Raw genomic sequence first — 24,959 nt, 5'->3', positions numbered from 1 at the left:
ATGTTAAAATGTAATCCCCAGTGGGATAGTACTGGGAGGTGACTAGGTCGTGAGGGTAGAGCCCTCATGAATGGCATCAGTCCCTTTCTCAGGGCTGAAGAGACAAGAGTTTTTCCCTTCTACCATGTGAGGTCACAGCAAAAGGGCACCAGCTGTAAACCAGAAATCAGGCCTTCACCAGACACTGAGCCTGCCCATGTCTTAAATCTTAGACTACACAGCCTCCAGACTTATAAGAAATAAGTTTCTGTTGTTTATAAGCTATCCAGTTTGTGGTGTTTTGTTATAGCTGCCTTAATGGACTAAGATAGCAACATTTAGTAATTTAAAAATTTAAAAAACAGATTTTTTTTTAATACATAGAATTCATAGACTGAATTCTAAAGGTAGTCATAGGGTGCTATGTCTAGAAGTTTTAACTCTTGACTTGGCCTATATATATGGTCCTTTTTATTCACTGCAGGGAGAAAAGTAGTAGGGTTATTATTCTGTACTATGTTGCTTTGTGCAAATAATAAGTGATACATCACATGACAATAATTTTTTAATATTTAAATAAATATGCACAAATTACTATCTGTAGCACAAAAGTTAGAGATTGGATTTTGATGATAATATTTATGGAGGTTTTTATTCCTTTCCTAATGACATAGATTAGTACTTTGGTTATAAGAGCAAGAAGAGACAAGCCTATTTTTAAAAAAAAGGCAGTGATTCTAATTTGTTAATGAGTTTTTTCGAAGAAATGGACGGGGGCTGGGAGGAATAAGAACCTCTTATTAGATTCAGTAAAATTATTTTTTTTAGGAAGTGCCATTAATAAATGTAAAGTTACCATAATTTTATGTCCATTTCACCAGCAGAACATCTGTCAAATTTGGCAATTAAAAGGAATTGTCAACTGGATATTGATTTTGAAGTTATAGCAAACAGTTGCAGGAAGAAATCATTTTATAATGTTGCCACATTAGTATTATTTATAGTAATTATTATATTCACTATCAGAACTTTTCCTTTTGTTTCTTTCTTTTTCCTAGGTCACTTTCCTATGTGTTTTCCATACTAAAACCACAGTGTTAGCACGGGGCGGGGGGAATGCATCTTGTCAGATTTTACAGAAGTGGCAACTAAGGCTCAGAGAGGGTCTAACTTTCCCAAGATCACACAGATAAATACTGGATCTGGGACTAGAATATGATTCCATGGAGGATTCTCTCCTTTATCATTTAGGACTTAGGAGAAAGTGAAGATGGGGGTGAATGCTCAATTTCTTTATAGCTTTCCTGTTGGGGGCTGTCTGCATTAATAGCAGAAGTCTGTTCAGGACTCTTTTGAAGAAATCTGTAAAACAAGTACTCATCCCGAAATTCATATTCATTGGTAATATGTTGGATGACTCCCCCTTGCACCAGTCTGTCTCCATATATCACAGCTTCACCACGGTCAGAGGCAAGGCCAACTTCAATTAGCCAGTTCACCTGGTCACAGCCACAGAAGGTCCCAGCAGAAGTCTTTGCACCACACCTGTATGTCAAAGGAATGATTCACCCATATGTTCTGTAAACCTGGTATCAGCACTGCATGGTAGAGGACAAGCAAGGAAAAAATAGAAGGAAACAAGGGAAGACGGCACGATAGTTAAAAGCATGGCAGGAATGAAACTGTTCTGAATATAAAGGAATTGTTAACTTTCCTGACCCCAGAAAGACTCCTGGAGAAAAATAAAATATGCCAATAATGCTTGTGAAAACAGAAACGCTTCAACAACAAAAAATGGACATAGGTAATGTCTGAATATTAAATATATTATAATTTCTTATATTCTTATTTGTGCTAAGTAATTTTAATTGTCTCAGGAACATTACATATTTTTTGTAAGCTCTTAAGAAGTGACTATTTTTATTAAACTACTCAAATCAAACTTTATTATCGTGCCCACAAGTAGTGTTTCTTTCCATCAGCAACCAAGACAACCTCACTTTTGTGTTTGTCAGGATTTGCTTCATTAAAGAGCAAGGAAAGAATAAGTGAGATCTGTCTTGCTACAAATCTTAAGATTTTTTAAAATGTGCTTTATAAATCTACTTCTTGATCACTTAAATTTTGTCTTCTTAATGCAAATATGAGGTCCTTCAAATGTGTTCAAATAAACAAGGAAAAGAGAAATGAAAAAAAAAACCCAACCAAACCCAATTACATAAATTCTGTACAAATATGCAATAGACAACAAAAATCTGTCCACAAGCATCAGTCAAGCTGTAAAACCTAAAGTGCTTGACAATGAGAAATAGCGAATGAAGACTGAGATGAAATGAGAAACAGGTGACAAGAATTTAAAAACATTTTATCATAAATAAAATATATGTGTATCATATAAGAATTATAAAAAAGGTTAATAAACGAAAATGTTTCTCAAGTATGTAAAAATCACAGTATGTTTTGTTTTGAGGTGCTGGGGATGTCACCCAGGGCCTTCATGCTTGTTAGGCAAGCACTCCACCGCTGAACTACATCCCCAACCCCAGATTACAATATTTTAACTTAGTAATAAGAACTCTTAACTTAATTCTTTGCAACTGCAAACATCATTTTGACAGAAGCCTGAATGTTACAACCCCTGTCTGAGCCTTCTTCCTGTTTGTTGGCTTTTAATTTATAGTCCTAATGCCTTCTGTCCCAGACACCAATTGAATAGTTTCTTGAAGACTGTGATCAGGCAGCTGTAACAAAAGCCCATGGAGATGTACAGAGTGTCAGAGAATGTGATGCTGTACAGGCAGTAGAGCCTGGAAAGGGACAGGGAACAGGCCAGAACACTACCAGCTGGTGCCCATTCAACCATCTGGGACCAAGGCAGCCTGGCAGCCCTGCAAATGGTAAGAGCTACACTTCCCGACAGTTGGCAATCACAACAGGCCAGACAGAGATAACAACAGAGTTTTCTTTTTTAATTTTGAAAAGCAGTTGAAAAACAAGTTGTTGATGCGGATAATATCTTGAAATAATTGTGCTCAGCCCTTTAAGGGTAGAACATTAGCTTTTCTCCATAGTTTACCATTAGGCTAGGCATATCACAGACATTTTGTCACCTAATTCAAACAATATTGAGAGTCGGATTTTTAAAGAAAAGGAAAACTAAGGCTAGAGAATTGAACCTGCCTATTGTCACACAGCCAAGAAACTTCAATTCAGGAGTTGAATTCTAGTATTAACCTACACCCAAATGCTTCCCCTTTCCACCATCTAACCTAGGCTACCTTCTGATTATAATGGCATGTATATTAAATATAGTGGCATAATAGGTGCAAATAAACTCTCCTATATAATTTTCCGTTATACACATGTTACTTTCCTTATGTTTTATTTTTCTTGCATGACAACCAAAAATATTTTCACTACAAATTTGTTTATTCAAAGTTGGTCATTTCCTGCTGCAGTATATTCCATACCTTGAAGATATAATGTCATATACCAAAGGAAGATTAGGACTTGAGGTGAAATATAAGCAGCAGAATTAATTAAGAGGCAGAAATTTTATTATTATTATTATTTGTGGTACCAGAGATTGAATCTGGGGCACTTTACCCCAGAGCTACATCCTTTTTTAAAAAATTTTGAGACAGGGTCTCACTAAGTTAACATGGCTGGCCTTGAATTTGCGATCCTCCTGCCTCAGCCTCCCAAATTGCTGGGCTTACAGGAGTGTGCCACCACTCCTGCCTTCATTTTGTTTTCTTGGCAATATGAAACAATATAATAATATAACACTAGAAAATGGGAATATAAAACCATTTCTGAATCCAATGTATTTCAAAGCTTTGTGAGAGACACTAATGGCCAACATGAAGTGAATGTTAATATTCTACCACATTCGGGTTTGTTTTAAAGTTCTCACATTTTATGTAGAAATCAGAAGTTATATGATATTTTAAAATAGTAAAATCAAAGTAATATGTCTCTTTCATATGCTACTTCTTAAACTAAAAATTGACCCATAACTATTAGCCTATTAAAATCCAAAAATAGTTAATCTAAAATATAATTATTTGGATCTACAATGGCAATTTGCTTACCTTCTTTCCTTGACGATGTTACGGATACAGAGGTCACGGTGATAATGGATAAATTGTTGACAGGTCATTTTTATTTCCTCAGAAACAAGAGAATCTCTGTTTTCTGCTGTTTCTTTATTGTTCCATAGAAATTCAAGTCTGAAAACCAAATTTAAGGAGTTTATTTTTTCTTACTGGAGATTGAACCTGGAACTTTGTGAAAACCTAGGCAAATGCTCTACTGCTGAGTGACATCCTCAGTCCCCCCACCCCCCACCATTTTTTGTGGTCCTGGGGCTTGAACCCAGGGTCTTGTTACATGCAAGGCAAGCACTCTACCAAACTGAGCTATATCCCTAGCCCCTCAGCCCCTTTTTAAGAAATGTTTTTGTCTTGATACAGATTCTCACTAATATGCCCAGGCTGGCCTCAAACTTGAGGCCTCCCAGGAGCTGGGATTATAGATGTGTATTACCATGCCTGACTAAGGAGGCTATTTTTTTTTAAAAAAATATTCACTTTCTTAAAGTTTTTTTTCTAAAACTTTATTTTACTTTTATTTTTATGTAGTGCTGAGGATTGAACCCAGTGCTTCACATGTGCTAGACAAGTGTTCTACCACTGAGCTACAACCCCAGCCGAAGGAGGCTATTTTTAACGAAAGAAAAGCACGGAGAGAGAATCCCTTCTGCTCTATCAAAATGGCTGTTCCAAAGCCAGTCACCAAATTTCCCATCTCATCTACAACACAACTGATTCTGCATTTAGTTTCCTTTTCACAGAAGGCTGGGTGAGTGACCTAATTATTTTATAAATCCTCTAGACATTTTTGGCTCATTTCAGTTTTTACTAAGAAATATTCCTTATACTGTATTTTTGAAACATAAAGATAACTTAGATATCAAATAGTTTACTCAATCATTTTGAAATTTTGGTATCACAGAGGAAAATACTGGGCTCTGGAGTACAGACTGGTTTTGTTTTGGCCAGCTCACACAATTGAACTGTTGAGTAGTTCACATTATGAAGCTGATAACTAAGTTCAATAACTTTCTTACTACGCTTTTCCTTCATGAAATGATTATGACCCTAACAATGAAATCTTAGTGAATAAGATGATGCTGATGCTGATGCTGAAGGAGAAGAAAGAAAGAATAAAAGATACTGTTTTGGGGCACTATTCATAGAGCAGGTAGGATGAATTCTGTTAGCACTTCTAATTTCTACTAATTTTGACTTTAAAAGCAAATGAAGTACAAAGATTTGTCCCTCTGCCTTTTCCTCCCACCTACAAGTTGCAATACTTGTTACTTTTTAAAATTCTTGATCTTAATTCAAAGAAGCCCTTTACTAAGCCAATAAAATAATTTAGAAAGAAAAATTGAGTTTTCTATAAGTTAGTTTGATAGAAGAATCCTGTTGTCAAAGGTGAAAGACAATCAAATATATTCCTTTGGGGGCACCACTTAATACTACCCTTTCTAAAGATATGTTCAAGTTTTATTTAACTTTATGTAGCTAATGGCATAGATCAAAATCAGAGTCCATCAGTTTTTGTTAAAATGCAAATTATATTGCTCCATTTATAATAGTTCTTCCAACATTTTCTCTGCAGTTATTTACAACTATGTGAATCAACAGATAACCCTTGTATGGTGTTTAGTGGTGGTCTAACAGTTTAAAGGTATAAAAATATCAGTATCTTAATATAATGGCTTTGTCATCAAATTTAGGAATATAGAGATTTATTTCAAAACTAAATTTACCTTCTTTTGAAAGGCAGGATGATTAAATGTTTGTCCAATCCAAAGATTCCAAAGGAAATAAATCCCTAGGGAAGAAAACAAAATTATTTTTTCTGAATGCAGCAATAAAATTGTAAGAGCAGGAATTAAGGAAGTCACCAAATTTAGTGCTTGAGGAGGCAAACCTATAGTGTGATTAGAGCAACATTTCAAATGGAGCATACAAAGCAGGTACTCTAAAGTTCAGTACCTGGAACCAGACATGTTTGCTGCCTCTTCCCAATCATTCTGTTCTAATTATGATGGGTGATAAAAACTAGTGCTGAGCAACCATATTCCTATGACTTCTTACTAAAGAAAAATAAAAATATTTAAGAATTATATGTCTTTGTTTTCTTGTTTTGAAAAAAAAATCTCCCACTGTGCTTAGGTATTTATTGTTTTTTTGTTGAAACTTCATAAATTACATAATTAACAAGTGCTGCAATATCCAATAATAATAACTGAACAGAATTTATGTGAAGTGGTACTGGCTAGTGGTTAGGGAAAGGGCTTGAAGGAATTGGAGTAATAAGGCAAACTGGCACCAGATATAAGCCCCAGATCAGGAAATTTAGGACTGCCTGGGAGAAAGAGAGCTCAGCTGCCATTTGTGAAGCATACTGAGGTGCAGGTTGGTGGAAGGTGGGATGGAGAAGGCAATATAACATTATATGAAGGGCCCGATTTTCTTTACCCCAAACTATAAGCAGTCAGAAGGGAATATCTTTCTCCTCCTCTCCAAGAGGAAGACTGGATGAGAGTGAGGTTTGTGTGTCTCTCACTCCCTTGAACTACTTGTGTGGGAGCATTCCTGGCACTAATTCAGTTCATGACAAAGTGCAGTGCAATGAAGCTTTCTCAGCCCCAGGACTAGGAGGGCTAAGCTTGAATTGGCTTTCTGAATGCATAATGCCACAGAAGACTGAGATTTTTCAATCTAGTATTTTATAATTCTTGGATACAAAGTCAGATCTTAATATCACAATGTAAGATATAGTTATCAAGTAGATCTTGGGAAGTTCATATTTGTTGTAATAAGCTGACACAAATAACCGAGGTAATTTGTACCTTTAGATATAACCATTTTGTTCCCACAATAATGGCAAAACAAACTGGAAATACTTCAAGAAATTAATGTTAGGAAAAATCTTGCAGGAGCATTTATTGACAAGTCTTAACTAACTCTTGGCAAATTATTTTACATTTAGTAGGCAACATACTGATTTCAAATACAATATTTTTTCAAACTGATATTCAATCTCTGGATGAGGGATGAGTATTCTCTAATTAAAAAGTAAGGGGCTGAGCTGGGGATGTGGCTCAGTGATAGAGCACTTGACTAGCATATGCAATATCCTGGGTTTGATCCCCAGCACCACCACCCCGACACCCACAGTTAATGAAAAGATCAAATTTTGAAATTTGCACCTAAAAATATTTTCCAATATGTAAAACGTATTGTTAAATATGTATTTTAATAGTGTCATGAACATAGACAATAGTACCTTTTACATCACTTTTTCATGGAATTTTAGTTTTCTATGTTTTAAACTGGGGATGATAACATCTATGTTGCAAGTATTATTGTGATGTTTAAATGAGATAATGAATATAAAATGCTTAGCAATTTTTGGCACACAAATAACTATCAAGGAAAGAAAAGTATTACCCCTGACTAAAGTTTTATTTACACACCACATGATTTTAAAGTAAAGATTTAAGTATCTGTTGTTTAAAATGTAAATGAAATAATATTTGTCCATCTAAGGGGATAAATCCTTTAAAGGAAGGTGAATTATTTTTCTCAAAGTGAGTTTTTAAGATTACAAAAAGTTTAAAAAGAACTTAGGACATCTTGTCCCTGCTTAAATTATGATTCTTTATCTCAAAACCAAAGCAAAAAAATTATTTGGTATTGCTGGTTGAAACACTCAATGTACATTCTGATGACTTTAACCAATATAAGAATTCATCTCTACTAGAAGACAGGCAGCAGCTGTCAGCTGTCATGTATACCAGCAGCTGGCAAACAAACTAAACCCTATTGATTTAGAAGAAAACAACAACATCCGCATACCCTTCTCTGCATTCAACTCATCCAGGAAGACAAAAACCCCTCAAAGTTTCAGTAAATAAGTACCTGGCCAAAGTTAAACACAGCACAGAAAAACTGTAACTCAACGTATAGTCTTCCAGGCTCTTGGTTGAATAGCCACCATAAACAACTGGAAAGATTCTATAAAGAAAAAAAAAGAGTATTTTAAAATGAAGCCTGCTAATCATTTCTCTCCATCCAGAGCACAGTACAATAACTTTTCTACCTAATAATTAGGGGGGGGGGGAGAGACTAAAGGGAAAAACACTGAGAGAATACAGAGGCTTTGTCTTTCAAACAAGAGGTTTCAACTACTTCTTCTGACAGATGTCTTTCAAACAGCATCTATTCTGATCAGATTTGAAGCAAGAAGACATGAGTCATAATACAGAGACTTACATAATATACCAGGACTGCCGACTAGCCTAAGACAGGACTGATTTTAAAATTAGTTCTACAGAATGAAAATAATTATATCACTAAGCAGGAATTCTTGGAAGCATTTCTTTTTTTTTTAATTTTTGTCCTTAAACAGCAGATAAAGTGTAGCTGGCTGATATCATACTATGTAACAAGCATTCTGTGTGAAAAGGGCTCGTAGGTTATATGGCCTATCTCCCACCTCTAGGCAGGTTACACTTAAACTACCTTTAAAAAATTATAATAACTAGCTGGGCCCGGTGGTGCATGCCTATAATCCCAGTGGATCAGGAGGCTGAGACAGGAGATCACAAGTTCAAGACAAGCCTCAGCAACTAAGCTAGACCCTATCTCCAAATAAAATATAAAAGGGTGGAGATGTAGAAATCATATCTGGGTTAAATCCCTCCCCCCAAAATTACAATATTCAATATTGGTGAGAGCACTTTATAAATCTATACTATCGACCCTTTGAAAAACAATTTAGTAGAATACGTCTAAAATCACAGAAATATTTATTCTCTTTGATCCAGGTTTCTCAACTTTGGGAATATATCACTAGAAAATATAATGCATGGAGATGTTTTTTAGAGTATTTTGAAAAGTTAGAAACAATTCATAAAGAAGTGGTTGAGTAAATTATATAGCTCTCTATTGTTTACTAGGGAGCCATTTAAAGTATTAATTTTGGACACTTTGAAAATGCTTGACATAAGTGAAAAACCAGGTTATAAATATATGTATTATTAGAACCATGAAAAATGTGTTAAAAATTCAAAAGCAGGGGCCAGGGGTGGTGCTCAGTGATAGAGCCTGTGCTTAGCATGTGTGATAACCCTGGGTTCAATCTCCAGCACCCCCTTCCCCACAAAAATGTTAGATGTCAGTAATTTTTTTTAGAGAGAGAGAGAGAGAGAGAGAGAGAGAGAGAGAGAGAATTTATATATATACATATATAAATATATATATATATATATATATATATATATATATATATATATATATATATATATTTTTAGTTCCCGGTGGACACAACATCTTTGTTTGTATGTGGTGCTGAGGATTGAACCTGGGCCACACGCATGCCAGGCGAGCGCGCTACCGCTTGAGCCACATCCCCAGCCCCAGATGTCAGTAATTTGATGGGCATTTTTCCTCTTTTCCCTACTGCATGAAGTAGTTAGGTTGATTTCCATAATTAAATCTTATTCTTTCAAGTTAATTTATATGAGAAATATCTTGTGAGTGATAATGTAGGCATTTGTCCACTTCGGTCAGTCAAGCATGTTAGGGATAACTGGCCCTTGGACACATGATGGAGATATCTATCTGATTTTACCAAATTTACGTTCAGAGCACAGAATGAATAAGTAATTCTAATAGAATAGGCTACTGGAACACTTAGGCAACAGAGAAATATGAATGATTCTCCCCTCGCCACCAAAAAAACTAAAAAAACAAAAAACACTTAAACTAGATTAGAATTTAGATAGCCTAGCCACTCTACTCTTGAAAAGTAGCAACTAAGTTTCGGTCCCAGATGCCTAAATAAAACCTTTGCCAGACATTTAAAGAAACAGGTCCCAAACAAAACCAGAGAAACATTTACAGCAAATAGGCCAATAATGAGAAGTAAACACAGCAAGACATGTCGAGTCAGTTGCTGGTCTCCACTCTGCAGATACTGTTCTTCTTCCTGGGCTAATATGCAGCTCTGGGAGTTACAGCGACTCACACAGTGATCATCTATGAAACAGTAAGCACAACAATTTGTAATCAGAGCTTTTTATTTGAATGCATTTTAAATTTATAATGACTTCCTAAGAGAAACAACAAAAAAGCACATTCAGCTAAGAATCAGTATGTAATTTTCGATGAAATCGGGGGAAAGCTCCGTCATGTTGTTTTAGGAGTTTTAGTTGGAGAGTGTTTTTATCTGAAAAAAAACCACTAGTATGTAATATTTCCCTTTTATTCCATTCACCAATGTTTTCTATCTACATAATTTGTTATATAATTATATATTAATATATGTTTTATAATTATACATAAAATTTTAAAAGGCTAAATTAATAACTCATGTTTCACCTGCATTAAATCTTCATAGTAGTCATGAATACACTATTTTGACTAACTGTGAAATAAATTTACAATTAACTCCTGCCTTTTCTGAGTTTAAAATTTGCCTTACAAAAGGCCTTACAAGGTACCAACTAGGTCTATATGCTATGTTTTGTTCACATATGAGACCAAACTCAAATCACAAAACTGACTCTTTTCTGTCCTAAAACAGGGGTGAGGGATCTTTCAAAAGAAACTTGTTTTTCCACTTCAGCTCCACTTTGTATATGGTACTAAAGAAAAAGGAAAAATTTTTACATAATACATGCCTAGTCTAACATACAATCTTATATAAGTTAAAGATTAAAAAACAATTTTATAGCTCTTACCCTAAAAATAAAAATCTATTTCTTAAGGCCACTTTTTGGGAAAGGACACATACAACCACTAAATGTGGTCTAGCATAATAGTTAATGGTAGGGAGAAAGTTTACAGTCTTGCTAAGTAAAAAGAAAGTAGGTCACCAAACTATCTCTGTAGTATGATTCTATTTTAATAATAACTATTTGTATATATCTGCTCTAGTTTGACTCTTGAATGTCCACCAAAGACCCAGTATTAAAGGCTGTCCCTAGTCTGAGGCACTGTTGGGAGGTTGTGAAACATTTAGGAGGTAGGTAAGGCACAGTGGAAGAAAAAATATTGGGACTCCAGCCCCTCCTTTCTTTCTCTCTTTGCTTCATGGCTGCCATGAGATGAGCAGCTTCTTTGCCACATGCTCCCACCACGATGTACTGTGCTGCCTTAGGCCCAAAGCACCTGGGTCACTTGACCATGAATTGAAACCTCCTAAACTATGAGCCAAAATAAACCTTTTTTCCTTATTAAGCTGATTACCTCAGAAATTTTGTCACAGTAATAGAAAGCTAACATAATAACTTATGTGTAGAAAATTTGAGTTATATTTATATATGTGTGTATATATATTATGAAAAAACTGGTTTTAAAATATTATGTACACACATTATTAAAATGCATAAAATAAATCTTATTAGTTTTTCATTTGCCTTTTCCCACATTGTTGCCACATAGCAATCTAAATGTAATATTTATTTTGCCTTTGTGCAACAGCAGGGAATGGGGGACGAATTATATTGTAAAGCTCTAGAAATTCTCATTTGTCTATGGTTTAATTTCCTTTAGGCTTTTTTTAAAATTTCAGGCTTAGGAATGATACTAAATTACATGGTTAGATGATGTCCATATATGATGGCTTTCTTTTAATATGATTTTTACAAAACATGATCAGAAAATTTTGAAAGTCCCTATAGTATAAAAGTTTTCATGAATCAGTATTAGTAATGAAGAAAATGATAGTTAAAGAAAGACTAAGGATAATTTGAGAAGCAGAAAATGACTTTACTATGATATTGGGTAGAGAGAAAAAAATTAAGAAAGCAAACCTTGGGACATAAAGAAACACTACTTTACAAAAGAAGCACATAAATAAAAACTAAGACAATTTAACTGAATTCGAGATTGGATGTCCTATTAGAAAATTTAATGAAGGCTGATAATCTGATATTTCTTTCTATGGAAACCGAAGTTCTGCTACTATTTAAGATTCATTCCTAGCCAACAGATAGCAGACAAATATAAATGCCACCTGAATAACAACTGTTGCCAGTATTACATTTAATGAACATTTACCACGTATACCATACACAATGCTAAGTGATTTGCACCCATAATTTCTTATAATCCTCCCAACATTTATTATATAAAGACATATGCCATGGGCTGGGGTTGTAGCTCAGTGGTAGAGTGCTCGCCTTGCATGTGGAAGACACTGGGTTCGATCCTCAGCACCACATTAAAAATAAAAATAAAGGTACTGGGTCCATCTATAACTAAAAAACTTTTAAAAATGCCTTTTGCAACAATGTAATTGACAGATTCTCCATCACAAAGAGCAAAATCAACTGAAAGTGCACTGCAATTCCAATTCTATATAAATATGTTCAGTTTTAAATAATTTAAAATTCAGAAAAAAGTGACTTAGTCTCTTAGTTTACATGCCAAAAGTTTATTACTTTTAAAGTTGTTTTTCTTATTTTTAAAAGAAGTTATATTTAAAGCACAATATAATTAAGCACTAATTAATTAGTCCTGGTCATAAGGGTTAGTGATAGGGGAAAGTCTCAGCTTCTAAAATAAGAAAAAAAGCCAAAATAATAATAGCTTTTAGGGCAAATTTCTTGGGTTTATCTCTTGAGTTAAATTTATTGGAAAGTGTGTGTGCATGTGTGTGTGTGTGTGCGTGTATGCGTGCATGCATACACGCGTGTGATACTATAAGAACTTTATCTTTTTAAAATAAATGTTTTCTCTGCACGATTATTATTCTATTCACATCTTTTTCCTATTTTATTTGAGAATCTGTTCTCAAATAGTGTTCTGTAGTATTACAGCTGCTGAAGAAATACTATGTAGAGGTTTCATGACACAGAAGGACAAGGGCTCTTCTGTTCCTTATGCCCTTCCTCATATCCCAGGGCACTTACTTTTCTCAAATGAAGGAATCACAGGCCCACTGGTGCTTGTGTTTGCTGCTGGCTCTATTGATGGGTAGCATAATTCACCATTTCCCATGGAGCAAGAGCAGCAACCTATATATAGAAAAATAATGTGAGAGTAGAGCCCAACCACAACAGAAATGGACAAGTTCAAGAAATTCCAAACAAAACCAAACCACCCAAAACCTACTCATGCTGCCTCCATGGAAATATTTTCACATGACAATTATCAAAAGTATTCAAATGTGCTGTACAATATTAACATTTTAAAAAGTGTAGGATGAATGATCATCATCTTTATATATTGTCTTCTTATATGAGAGAAGAAAAAATTTATTCATTGCTGTTTTAATTCTACTGTATTTTGGGAACTAAAAATTCACTTTCCTAAAACACAGCTTTTATTTCATCACTTTTCAAAAATACATACTAGCGTTCTATTGGTAACTGTGGAAAATTCAAACTCAGTCTAAATGGATAGCTGCCTATGACTTGGCCTCTTTTCCTAGCCAGCTACCCATCCTAAGCAACAAAAAGCATTTCCTTCTTTCAGGAAAATTCTTCACACCCTCCACAAGTCCCATCAAGACCTAGGCTGACTCAAAAGACCTAAATATGGCATACTACAGGGACACAGCCACATCAATAATTATAGCAGCACAATTCACAATAGCTAGACTGTGGAGTCAACCTAGATGCCCTTCAATGGATGAATGATAGAAAAAATGTGGCATTTATACACGATGGAATATTACTCAGCACTAAAAAATAACAAGATCATGGCATTTGCAGGAAATAGATGGCAATTAGAGCAGATCATGCTAAGTGAAGTTAGTCAATCCCAAAAAACAAATGCTGAATGTCTTCTCTGATATAAGGGAGGTGACTCAAAATGGGGTAGGGAGGAAGAGCATGAGAAGAAAATTACCTCTAGTTAGGGAAGAGAGGTGGAAGGGAAAGGTAGGGAGAAAGGGAATTGCATATTCATTATACAGAATACAGGTATGATGATGTGAGGGAAAAAAAAAGAATTGTGTCACATTAGATTGGGTAGAGAGAAGGGAGGGGAGGGGAGGGGAAGGGGGGAATGGAAGGACAGCAGAATAAAATAGACATTATTATTGCTGTGGGTATATAAGTGACTGCATGACCAATGTAATTCTACAACCTGTACACTTAGAAAAATGAAATTATATCCCATCTGATTCAATTGTATATGTCAAGATCATTGTACTGTCATGTGTAACTAATTAAAACAAACAAACAAACAAACAATAAAAGACCTAGGCTGATCAAATCTTCTCCTGCTTTCTAAGTTAGGCTTGAAATCACTTCTTTCAAGAATCTGTCTCCTATTAGTTTAGATGATGCAGTAAAAACAATGATATATGTTTTTCTTTCAAATATATACTGCTGAAAATCTCTTGCAGGTTTATAGGCAGGTTGGCTTATAGAAGTCACACTGAGATATCTGTTATAGAGCTGTAATTTTTTCTTCCATATAGTCATAGAACTGTACACTGTGCTCTTTATTTTATTTATTTATTTATTTTTTTATTGGTTGTTCACAACATTACAAAGCTCTTGACATATCATATTTCATACATTATATTGAAGTGGGTTATGAACTCCCAATTTTACCCCAAATGCAGATTGCAGAATCACGTCGGTTACACATCCACAATTTTACATAATGCCCAATTAATAATTGTTGTATCCACTGTGCTCTTTAAAACCTTTCACACTTACATAGACATGGTGCTCCTTGACATGAATTATAATTGAATAATAACTTTAATAATAAACTATTAAAATTTAATATGCTAGAAAAATGAATAATTCCCAAGAATAACCTTTCATTGACAACATGCTTAATTTCTTCAATGATGTTCTTAAAAGTATTTAAAAGTAACAAAACTGCAGTCAAAAATGGCCTTGCTAAATTTAAGATATTGATGCTATCTCAAGGTTAAAATAGAACCAAAGGATAATAGAAAAGAAAATACATTATCTAGTCCATACTTCTTCAGAAACTTGAAGGTTTCAATCAGCTAATTTTCTTTTCAGTGTTAGGGATTGAACTACATCCACAAAACATTTTTTATTTTGAGACAGGGTTTTGGTAAGTTGCTGAGGCTGGCCTTGAACTTGCAATCCTCCTGCTACATCCTGAGTAGCTGGGATTGCACCACCACATCCAGCCAGTCTATCAGATAGACAAATCACTTATAGTCTAGTCTAGTGGGCTATATAAACAACTTAAAAAGCAATTATAAAATAGTGAAATAAGAGGGAAGTATAAACATCACAGAAGGTTTCTTAGATAAGGTATAGCTATCATCTTGCTCTCCATTTATTTATACTATAGGTTCACGTTATTTTCTTGCTGGAGATGATAATAATGGATTTAAAGAAAAGCTATTATACAGTTCATCTGCTATTTTTAAATAATAGGTAAAGATGTAGCAGCAAAAGTCTCTGGGCCTAAAACTCTTAGTTCAGCAATTCCCACAGATGTCTGGCCTTTGGTAGCCAGTTTTAAAACACTTGTGGAAAAGAAAGACACAGCCAGCTGTAGGTGGGATGGTCTTCAAGCTCTGTCAGAAAACAATCAATATATGGGTTTGTAGGATACCTGAAAGATTCTTCAAGAAAGTAAAGTAGGAAAGGAAGTTGTGCATGATCAGAACAGTACTCTAGGCCCATGGAAGTCAGCTTTTAAATATTCAATCCTTGAACTTCAGCTTTCAAAAGGAAAGTGGTCAAGAAACTTGAATGAAATTCTGATATAATCATGAATTACCTAAGAAAGAAATTAGTGAGCTTGGGTTTAAAGGCCATGAAGTATAAAAGAATAATAGAAAAGAATATAATAGAAAAGAGGTATAATATATATAAAATATATATTATATATTTAAAAGGAGGTATAATATAATATAATATAATAGAAAAGAGGTGTAATAAAATGAATGCCATTTTGGGGAAAAGCATGGAAAGCTCAGTAGTGGAGAGAGGGGAAAGCTGAAGAGGAGAGGGGGCAGAACTGGGCCAGAGCAGGGCATGTCTGGATTGTGGAAGATCTTGAGCACCATGTTCAGGAGTGTGAACCTTGTCCAACTGCAGGGTCCTCCTAGACCTGCATCAGGAGTCTATGTGACCAGAGCTCTGTGAGGAAGGTTTTGCCAATTCATATAAAACAGATTGGAGCAGGGAGTGATGGGAGACAGGCAGCCCAGTTTGGAAGGAATTACAAGAATCTAGCAGAGAGACTGGAGGCCACAGTGGGGAATAAAGGTCAGGTGTAGATGAAGGACCCTGCGGAGGGAGAACTGCCTGTTCTGAAAGGCTAAAATACCTGAGAAGGAAAGAGAAGATGTGCCTGGAAGGCCTGAAGGATGATCACACATTCACTAAAACCAAATTTCTGGAAGTTATACTCAGGTCCTCCATTAGCTCTCACCAGTCCAGTTGATTGCAAGTCCATCAGTACAGCTTCTGAGTCTGACCTATCCGGTCCATCCCACACCTACCACCCTCTGCCCTGTATCTGGCCTAGCCTATTGCAAAAACTACTAATAGGACCCTTTACATGTAGGACAAAACCTTCATATTTTCCGATGACACAGAATGCCCTCTGTATCTGCTTACTTTTCCAACTTTTTTTGATCTCTTCCCCATATGTACCCTGAGTTCAAGCTTTACTGAATTTCTTACAGTTATCTAAGAAGAAAAATTGTTATCTCATATTTCATTACCTTTGCAGAAGTTGTGGAACATTATGAATTGTGATAAATAAACCATAAAATAACTCTGGGGAGTAGAGCCAAGGGCAAGGGAGGGGAAGAGTTTAGCTTCTCTTTTAATTGTCTTTGAATTCCTTTTTAATTGTATTTGAATTATAATTGTAATTGTATTTGAATTCCTTACTGTATGAATGTCTTTTTTTTTTTTTTGTACTGGGGATTTAACTAGGGACAATTTATCACTGATCTATATCCTAGCCATTTTTATTTTGAGACAGGGTCTCACTAAGTTGTTTAGGGGCTCTCTAGTTTGCTGAGGCTAGTCTTGAACCTTGATGTCTTCCTTTTATAATGAAATGTTATAATAAGCGGGGTGCAATGGTGCATACCTGAAATCTCAGGGACTCTGAAGGTGAGGCAGGAGGATTGCGAGTTTGAGGCTAGCTTCAGCAAATTGGTGAGACTCTGACTCAAAATAAAAAGTAAAAAGGGCTGGTGATATAGTTCAGTGGTAAAGCCCTCCTGGGTTCAATACCTAGTACCAAAAATAACAATAACAGTAATAATCATAATAAAAAATGTTATCAGTACCTAGTCCTATACCTCCAGAGTCTTGGGGTCCCTACACCTGCATGTGGGTGCCCTTGGGATTATTGGCATTCAGGGATGTAGCCACAGTGTTTTCCAACAGGAGAAATGCAAGTGCCTGAACCCCGCTCAGAGGGTTTTGTACAGGGGTGCGATATTGGAGAACTATAGGAAACTGTTTTTCCTGGATAAGGATGTCTTGTCTTCAGAAAACAGGATCTGCCCTGTATCTTTGTGTTTTTTCTTGTGTGCCTCTTGGGAGGCTCTTCATCAAGCCATATTAATTCAAAATGCAAAAGTTTCATATTATTGGATATTTTGATAATTTTGTTGAGTTACTCTCTTTGTTTCAATACAATTGAGTTGATTTGCCATAGTTTGTCATATAAAATATCTGGAGTACACTTAAAATTCTGTAAAAAAATTAATAAATGTTATAATAATAGCTATTACTTACTCATACTTACTATGTGCTGGACTTTATACATGTTCACTCATTTTATACAGTAACATTCTTTTTCTTTCTTTCTTTTTTTTTTTATATTGGGGATTGAACGCAGAGGCATTTAACCACTGTGCCACTTCCCTAGCCCTTTTTTACATTTTATTTAGACACAGGGTCTCACTGAGTTGCTTAGGGCCTTCCTAAGTTGCTGAGGCCGGCTTTGAACTCGGGATCCTCCTGCCTCAGACTCCCAAGCCGCTAGGATTATAGGTTGCCACTGTACCTGGCTCCAATCACATTCTTACAGGTAGGTGTTACTAGATAAAGAAAGTGAAACACTGGGAAATTGCCCAAGATCAGACAGTAGTAAATCATGAAGTCAGGCTTTGAACATAGGCAATATGGCTCCAGGGTAAGTTTTTAATCACTCTTTTATTTACTTCCAGTTTGGAACGGGTGAGGAAGGAAGAAAGGAAATGTAAAATGGCGAGATTTGTGGGCAGCATTTTAAATGCAACATTCCTAGCACTAACACAGTTCATGACAAAGTGCTGTGCAATGAAACTTTCTCATTTCTTCCTTTTGAAGATGAATAAATTATCTTCTATCTCTGTTGTCACTCTTTCTTCTTATACTTTACTCATCTTTCTACTCCACAAGCTATCTAAACAAAATATTGTAAACCATCATTTATTCTTCTGAACACAATGTCCGTTATCTGTGAACTTTCCACACGCATCAGTGCATCCAAAATGCATACACTATTGTTGACTTCCCTTCATGAATTGAAACAAATCCTGTAACAATTGTTGACTCTTACTAACACATATACTAGTTAGGATCATATTTTTACTTATACCAAGAATGGGCAAACATCTTCCATAAAGGGTTAGATAATATTTTAGGCTTTACAAGCCAGTCTCTGATGCAATGACTCAACTCTGCTATTACAGCATGAAAGCAGCCATTGACAATGCGTAAATCAATAAGCATGGCTGTTTTAATAAAATTACAGACATGAAATTTAGGTTTCATATAATTTCCAGTAGTCACAAAATATTTATTAATTTTTCTTCAACCTTTTAAAAGTGTAAAAATCATTTTTATATGGTGGGTGTGATTTGGTCTGGGCTCTAGTTTGCAGATGCCTAATTTCCACTATCAACCCAGCCTCTTAGTAGGCCTCCTTTAGCTCACTTTGTTGATAAAATGTTGTTAAATTAACATATATATGTGTGTAGATTTCTAGGAAGAATATTCCTTTCCATTGTGACTTTTTTCTAAACTTTCTAAGCTCTCAGGTCTCAGGAAGTCCTACATTTTTAACAAAAGATTGTTCTCACAAACATACTTTCAGAAATAATTTGTAAACTCTTCCGATTATTGACTGTGATTCAGGTTCTTAATTTGGCAAATACCTATGATTTTCAGAATAGTTCAGGGATCCTCTCTTAAGCAAAATAATTAGGATGTATGCTATAAAGGCACGTAACATACTTGTTTCTGGTACTGAACTTGTAAAAAGTTCTGGTTCATTTGTTGGTGCTGGACTCTCATCAAAAGCAGTGTTTCCAGGCTCCACTGCTTTGTGGCTCTGAGACTGACTGAAACATTCATAGTGTCCTGCTTGGGTGGTGCGGTTCATGCACATGAGTGATATACCAGCTATTAGAATGCTGCAGAACAGGGTGACTGCTGTGGTGATCATCTGACGATGTTAAAAAAAAAAAAAGACATTAGGCCACTTTTATAATCCCATCTGATAATCTTAGCAGAATGCATTAAGAGCATTTTTTGATGGAAAATACATCTGCACAGTTGTAAATACTCTAGAACAGTGGTTCTTAAGAATGGGTAACAGCATATAAGGAATGTACTTGAAGAGAAATCAGAGTCTGTTTATAATCATGTAAGTGTTCTAGATGCTTTGTTGTACAGCAGCTGATTAACATAGCCACTGGTTTCTTTTACAAGTAATTGGAATAATTTGTTATAACTTTAATTTTGAATTTTTGCTTATGTAGTTCAAGTATACTTCAGTTGAGAAATTTTATGATAATGATAGTAAAAATGAATAAGTACAGCTAATACTTATGAGCAGTAACTATATGCCAGCACTAGTCAAAGTTCTTTACATGTATATCTTATTTATTCTCATAAAAACTCAAATTCAAAATTACAGAACAGGAAAAAAAAGGATAACAAATGAAAATCTTCAGGGAGGTTTTTAAAAACACATTCTTGGGGCCTTCCTGAAGAATTCAGCAGGCTCATAAGCCTCCTATTCTATAGCTGTTCAAGTACACTTTTTCCCAGACACATTGTTTTCTGAAATTTATATTTTTGATAGGATTAAGAATCAAGAGTTTGACATTTACTATAACTACTAGCTTGTTAAATGGCTTTAAATTAATCACTCTTTTCTCCAGTAAAGAAAACATAATTCATAAGAGTTTTTAAGAAGAATCAATTAAGCTCAAGCATTCTTCAGCTAAATACAGACTTAGCATGCAAAACGTTCATCATATTTGAGGTGTGACAAGGTGATATAGGATCACCAGTATAAACTGCAATAAATTAGAATAGATTTTTAAAGTTAATTTCAATGTAAGTATAATTAGGTACATTAACAAGCTAAAATGAGATGTTCTCAAGAACAGAACTGCTAATAAACTCTTCCCACCTGCTCTTTTCCATAAAAGAAGGCTGAGTCAATGCTATCTCCATTGTGTTTTCCAGTTATCAAAAGAACACCAACAAGGAGAGCAGGAATTCTATAATAACAAGGGTAATTGAGAGAGAAAGAGAGAATGAATAGTAACTGTGCATATGGAAACATGTAAGCAAACAAAAAACTACCAACTTACCCCCAGCCAGATATTATGATGATTCCGACAGGAATTTGTACACTTTCTCGTTTTTTCAAAAGAAACAAAGAAATTGCTAGAAGGCCTAAGAACAAGAAATAAAGATAGAAAGAGAGATCATTATTCTTGATGTTTCCCTAATTTAAAAATTATTTGAGGGCTGGGGATGTGGCTCAGTGACAGAACACTTGCACATGTGAGGTACCAGGTTCAATCCTCAGCACCACATAAAAATAAATAAATAAAATAAAAGTGCAGTGTCCATCTACAGCTAAAAATGAATAATAAAAATCATTTGAATTCTCTCCTGTATCATTTCTTTACTCAAATCTTGTTTTATCCAGTAGGATTTTTTTCCCCAAAAGCCCTGATCATTTTATTCTTTGGATGTATATGATTGCATTCTAAATATGATTGAAAGAAAATTAGCTGTACAGAAAACATACTCTGTCAGTGGTAAGAACTATAAGCAATTCTTATACAAGTTATGCTTCACATTAAGTGTGCTGATGGAGCTTAATACAAACATGGTGTGACCTTAATACAAACACGGATGTTTTCAAGTTTTTAGACTTTCCTTATACCTTATACCCAATCATTTATACAAGTTACATCTTGCTTAATAAATTCTACAGAGCTATAAGAATCTTAGGACTTTAGGGCTAGAAGAGACCTCTGTTTCAAATTAACACCTTCATTTTTTAGACATGGAAACAAAGGTTTGCCCAAGTCAGACAGCCAGCAGAGGGCAGAGCCAGTCTAGAAACTAAGCCTTTTGACATAAGGTAAATTCTTCAATTCCCTGTTTCTCAAACTCAGATCTGTAGGTCTCCCTGGGGTTGCTATCATATATGCTTCAGGATCTGAGGGAAAAAAATCAGTTAGAAATTTTAAGTCCTGGGATGGGATTGTAGCTCAGTGGTTAAGCACTTGCCTCACATGTGTGGGGCACTGGGTTCAATCCTCAGCACCATATAAAAATAAATAAAATAAAGGTATTGCGTCTATAACTTAAAAAAAAAGAAATTTTAAGTCTTTTGGCTTATTTTCAGTGATAATCATCTGTATGCCATCCTTATAATCAAGTATAGTCTCATGACTTCAGAGCTTGTATTTGGTTTTATATTAAGTTTGTAACAAGTTAGCTGGGTGTAATGGCATACACCTGTAATCCCAGCAGCTTTGGAGGCTGAGGCAGGAGGATCACAAGTTCAATACTAGCCTTAGCAACTTAGTAAGGCCCTGACTGAGACTCTGTCTGGAAATTTAAAAAAATAATAATTTATAAAAGGGCTAGAGATGTGGCTCAGTGGTTAAGTGCCCCAGAGTTCAATCCCTGGTTAGTACCTCTCACCCCTCCGCCTTCCCAAAAAGTTTGCAACAACTGAAAGCCAAATGATATCACAATATCCAGTCCAAATGAAGGTTCTGAGGTAATTTGAGGAAAGAAAAGTAGTAAGATAACCAGGTCATGACCTAATAAATTCAAGCCAAATTAAAATACCAGGGAACTGAGTTCCATTTTACATTACAAGTTATTAATTACATTAGTAACACAAGTTCCTTTGTTATGTTATTTAATGTGTTAATAAAGATTACTGGGTTTGTAGTTTTGCTTGACTCTAATCTATGAATTTGCTGTGCTTTTATAGTTGTATACAAAGAATTCATACCTAGATTTGAAATTATACAGATTAAATAACACTGCTAGAATGAATATTTATCCACCTAAAGGTCTTTGAGAATTTTTTTTTCTTACCACTACTCCCTCATCAATATATCTATATACTCTCTAGTTTTAGGTTTTCAAAGTGCCAAGGAAACAAGTAATTCATCATCGAATGGTGCTGTGTTACTATGTAAGAGCACTCCTTAAGATTCTGTTTTTCGTTTCTGCCTTATGAAAGGAAGCATACACAATAAGGCAGAATATAGTCCTGCTTCTCACTGAGGGAGCTGTGAGATCCCCTGCCTGAAATCAGTTGAACTCTTTGGGCCTGTTTTCCTAATTTGCAAAATGAAGGGTTTAAACTAAAGCAGCAGGAAGATGGAGATTTTTTGACTAGCTATGCATTTAATGAGCATTTGAAAAATTGTAATTAGCATATGAAATCTGAGATTTCATTGACATAAAGCTCAATTGATTGAACTAAAAAAATAAGTTGACTTTAAGAAGAAAAAAATGTGGTATGTAGACAGGGCAAAAATTGTGAGAATGGTATGCAAATGAATAAAATTGAAAATAACGGAACAGTAGATTTAAAAATATACTTTGGGGGGGTTGGGGTTATGGCTCAGCAGTAGAGTGCTCGCCTAGTACATGTGAGGTGCTGGGTTCGATCCTTAGCACCACATAAAATAAAGGTATTGTGTCCAACTACAACTAAAAAAATATATAGTAAAATATACACTTTGGGTTCTAAAATTCTCTAATATCATAATAATCTGAAGGTTAAAGGGCATCTCTTCAGGGTCAGGGAATTCAGAATAATTTCTTGGGATAAATTTTAACATGCATACTTGAAGAAGGTTTCAGAGAGAATTGGGAATTTTTTAACATATTGATTTATTTGCTATTCTTATTCTCATCCTAAATTTTACCTAAATAAACCTAGGTATTAGAGATCAGGTTGATGCTTCTATATTTGCAAGTATAGTCGATAGGCTCTTTTAATTTGACATTTCATGAAAACTCATGCAAGGTGTACTTCTCTCTAAGAAGTACAAACTATCTTCTGTTTGTACTGAATTTTTCATTCTACAATTCCTCACCTCATTGTTGCTTCACTTCAAAAGACTGTTAACTTGGATGGGACCTGCTTTTGATCCTGAAGGCATGAAACCAAAGGTCTGTCCTTGGAAGCCTCTTTCTGACACTTTCTTCTTAACCATTATGCAATTTCCTTTTATGTACAATTTTACAGGTTCAAATTTGTGGTAATAACACAAAATAGCCAGACAGAACTTTTAATACACAACCAAAATGCTGGCATCCAAATAAATGTTATACTTAAGAATAGCAATGTGCTTAAACACTTTAAATACCCTTCTGGAGCCAGTTGAGATGAGAAACAGTCTTATTGACTCATATTTCCACATTCTTTTATTCTCCTACTTTTCTTGTTCTTCTATTTAATAATTAATATAGGTCCATTTATTGAGCACTTAGCACCCAGCAGACATAAATATCCATACTTTTGTTTCATCCTCAAAATAATTGTAAAATACTATAACCCAGATTTACAGGTGAAGAAACTAAGACTCCAAAAGGCAATTAATTTGCATAAATCAGAGCCACAATTTTGCAGGTCAATGGGATTCTAGTAATAAGCTCTGAGATACACACACCTCTGTTCTTTCTCTACTTTCTCCACCTGCCTTCAGCACCTGCCCCTTGGTGTCTCCAAAGGGGAGCTGTGCTGATAGTGGCCTAGATACAGCCAAAGACTCCAAGAAAAAGGGCCATGCTATTGGAAAAGGCTCTGAGCCCAGGGAGAAATAGAGTACATTAGGAAACAGAAACCAGCTTTGTAGACTGCTCATATTAGTGGGCATATCTGCTTGAATGAACGCCCTGATCCTGTGCTACCAGACTTCAAGTAGATCACTAGAAGCTGAGGCCTTTTAAACATGGGGGAAGGGGAAGCACACCTCAATATCCATCCATTCATGATCAACTTACCTGTCCACAGGTAGGTGCTATACAGGGAGCTGTACAATAGAACAAACACCAAAATTTGTCCAACAAAATTTTTTTCTTTAACGAAATTCCATATCATCATTCCAGCACAGACAATAGACTAAAGAAAGAATTATTAAAAGACTTTGTAAATAGCTAAGCAAATCGTACAATTCAACATTATTATAGAAAATAGCTATTGAATCAACTATATTTGTATAAGTTTTATTCACAGCAAATATAATTATTCATTGTAAATTATTTCTGACCAATTATCAACTAGTTATATGAAAAATTCAACCTTTGTAATAAAAACTTCTGTATATAGAGCCTTTAACAATGTACATGTTTAACTGAAACTGATAATGAATATATTCTAAATACTAACCTTAAATTTAGTAATGATTTATATAGAAAATGCTAAATTTCTTTCCATTATGATTTGTGACATGCAAAGATCTAACTAGAAAAATAAGACTGTGAGAGTTCAGATTTTAATGATTCAATTGATTCTATTAATAACTCAAAGTTATTATCAAATGCTATTATTAGCCTCAACTGAAAGTTCAAGGCCTATTGCAATATTTAATATATTAGGCATAAACTAATTATGATCAAATTTAATTGATCATATTTAATAGTATTT

The 24,959-nt window shown here is 34.9% G+C and overlaps 1 protein-coding gene across 1 annotated transcript in view; it reads right to left on the bottom strand.

Annotated features, from left to right (window-relative positions):
- Positions 1–824: 824 nt before the first annotated feature.
- LOC144252366 (lysosomal cholesterol signaling protein-like) overlaps positions 825–24,959 on the bottom strand; it is a 48,287-nt gene continuing 24,152 nt past the window's right edge. Inside the window, exons 7-16 of the mRNA XM_077794743.1 lie at positions 24,317–24,434; positions 20,635–20,719; positions 20,451–20,541; positions 19,265–19,475; positions 12,980–13,084; positions 9,964–10,100; positions 7,980–8,075; positions 5,819–5,883; positions 4,074–4,211; positions 825–1,524 (exon numbers count right to left, since the gene is read on the bottom strand). Coding sequence (XP_077650869.1) covers positions 1,227–1,524; positions 4,074–4,211; positions 5,819–5,883; positions 7,980–8,075; positions 9,964–10,100; positions 12,980–13,084; positions 19,265–19,475; positions 20,451–20,541; positions 20,635–20,719; positions 24,317–24,434 — 1,344 coding nt within the window. The 3' untranslated portion in view covers positions 825–1,226. The remainder of the gene's footprint in view (positions 1,525–4,073; positions 4,212–5,818; positions 5,884–7,979; positions 8,076–9,963; positions 10,101–12,979; positions 13,085–19,264; positions 19,476–20,450; positions 20,542–20,634; positions 20,720–24,316; positions 24,435–24,959) is intronic.

The sequence above is a fragment of the Urocitellus parryii genome, unplaced genomic scaffold (assembly GCF_045843805.1).
Source record: "Urocitellus parryii isolate mUroPar1 unplaced genomic scaffold, mUroPar1.hap1 Scaffold_406, whole genome shotgun sequence".
NCBI classification, from domain to species: Eukaryota; Metazoa; Chordata; class Mammalia; order Rodentia; family Sciuridae; genus Urocitellus; species Urocitellus parryii.
The sequence above is the reverse complement of the archived record's forward strand: the minus strand, read 5'-3'. Positions and strand labels throughout refer to the sequence as shown.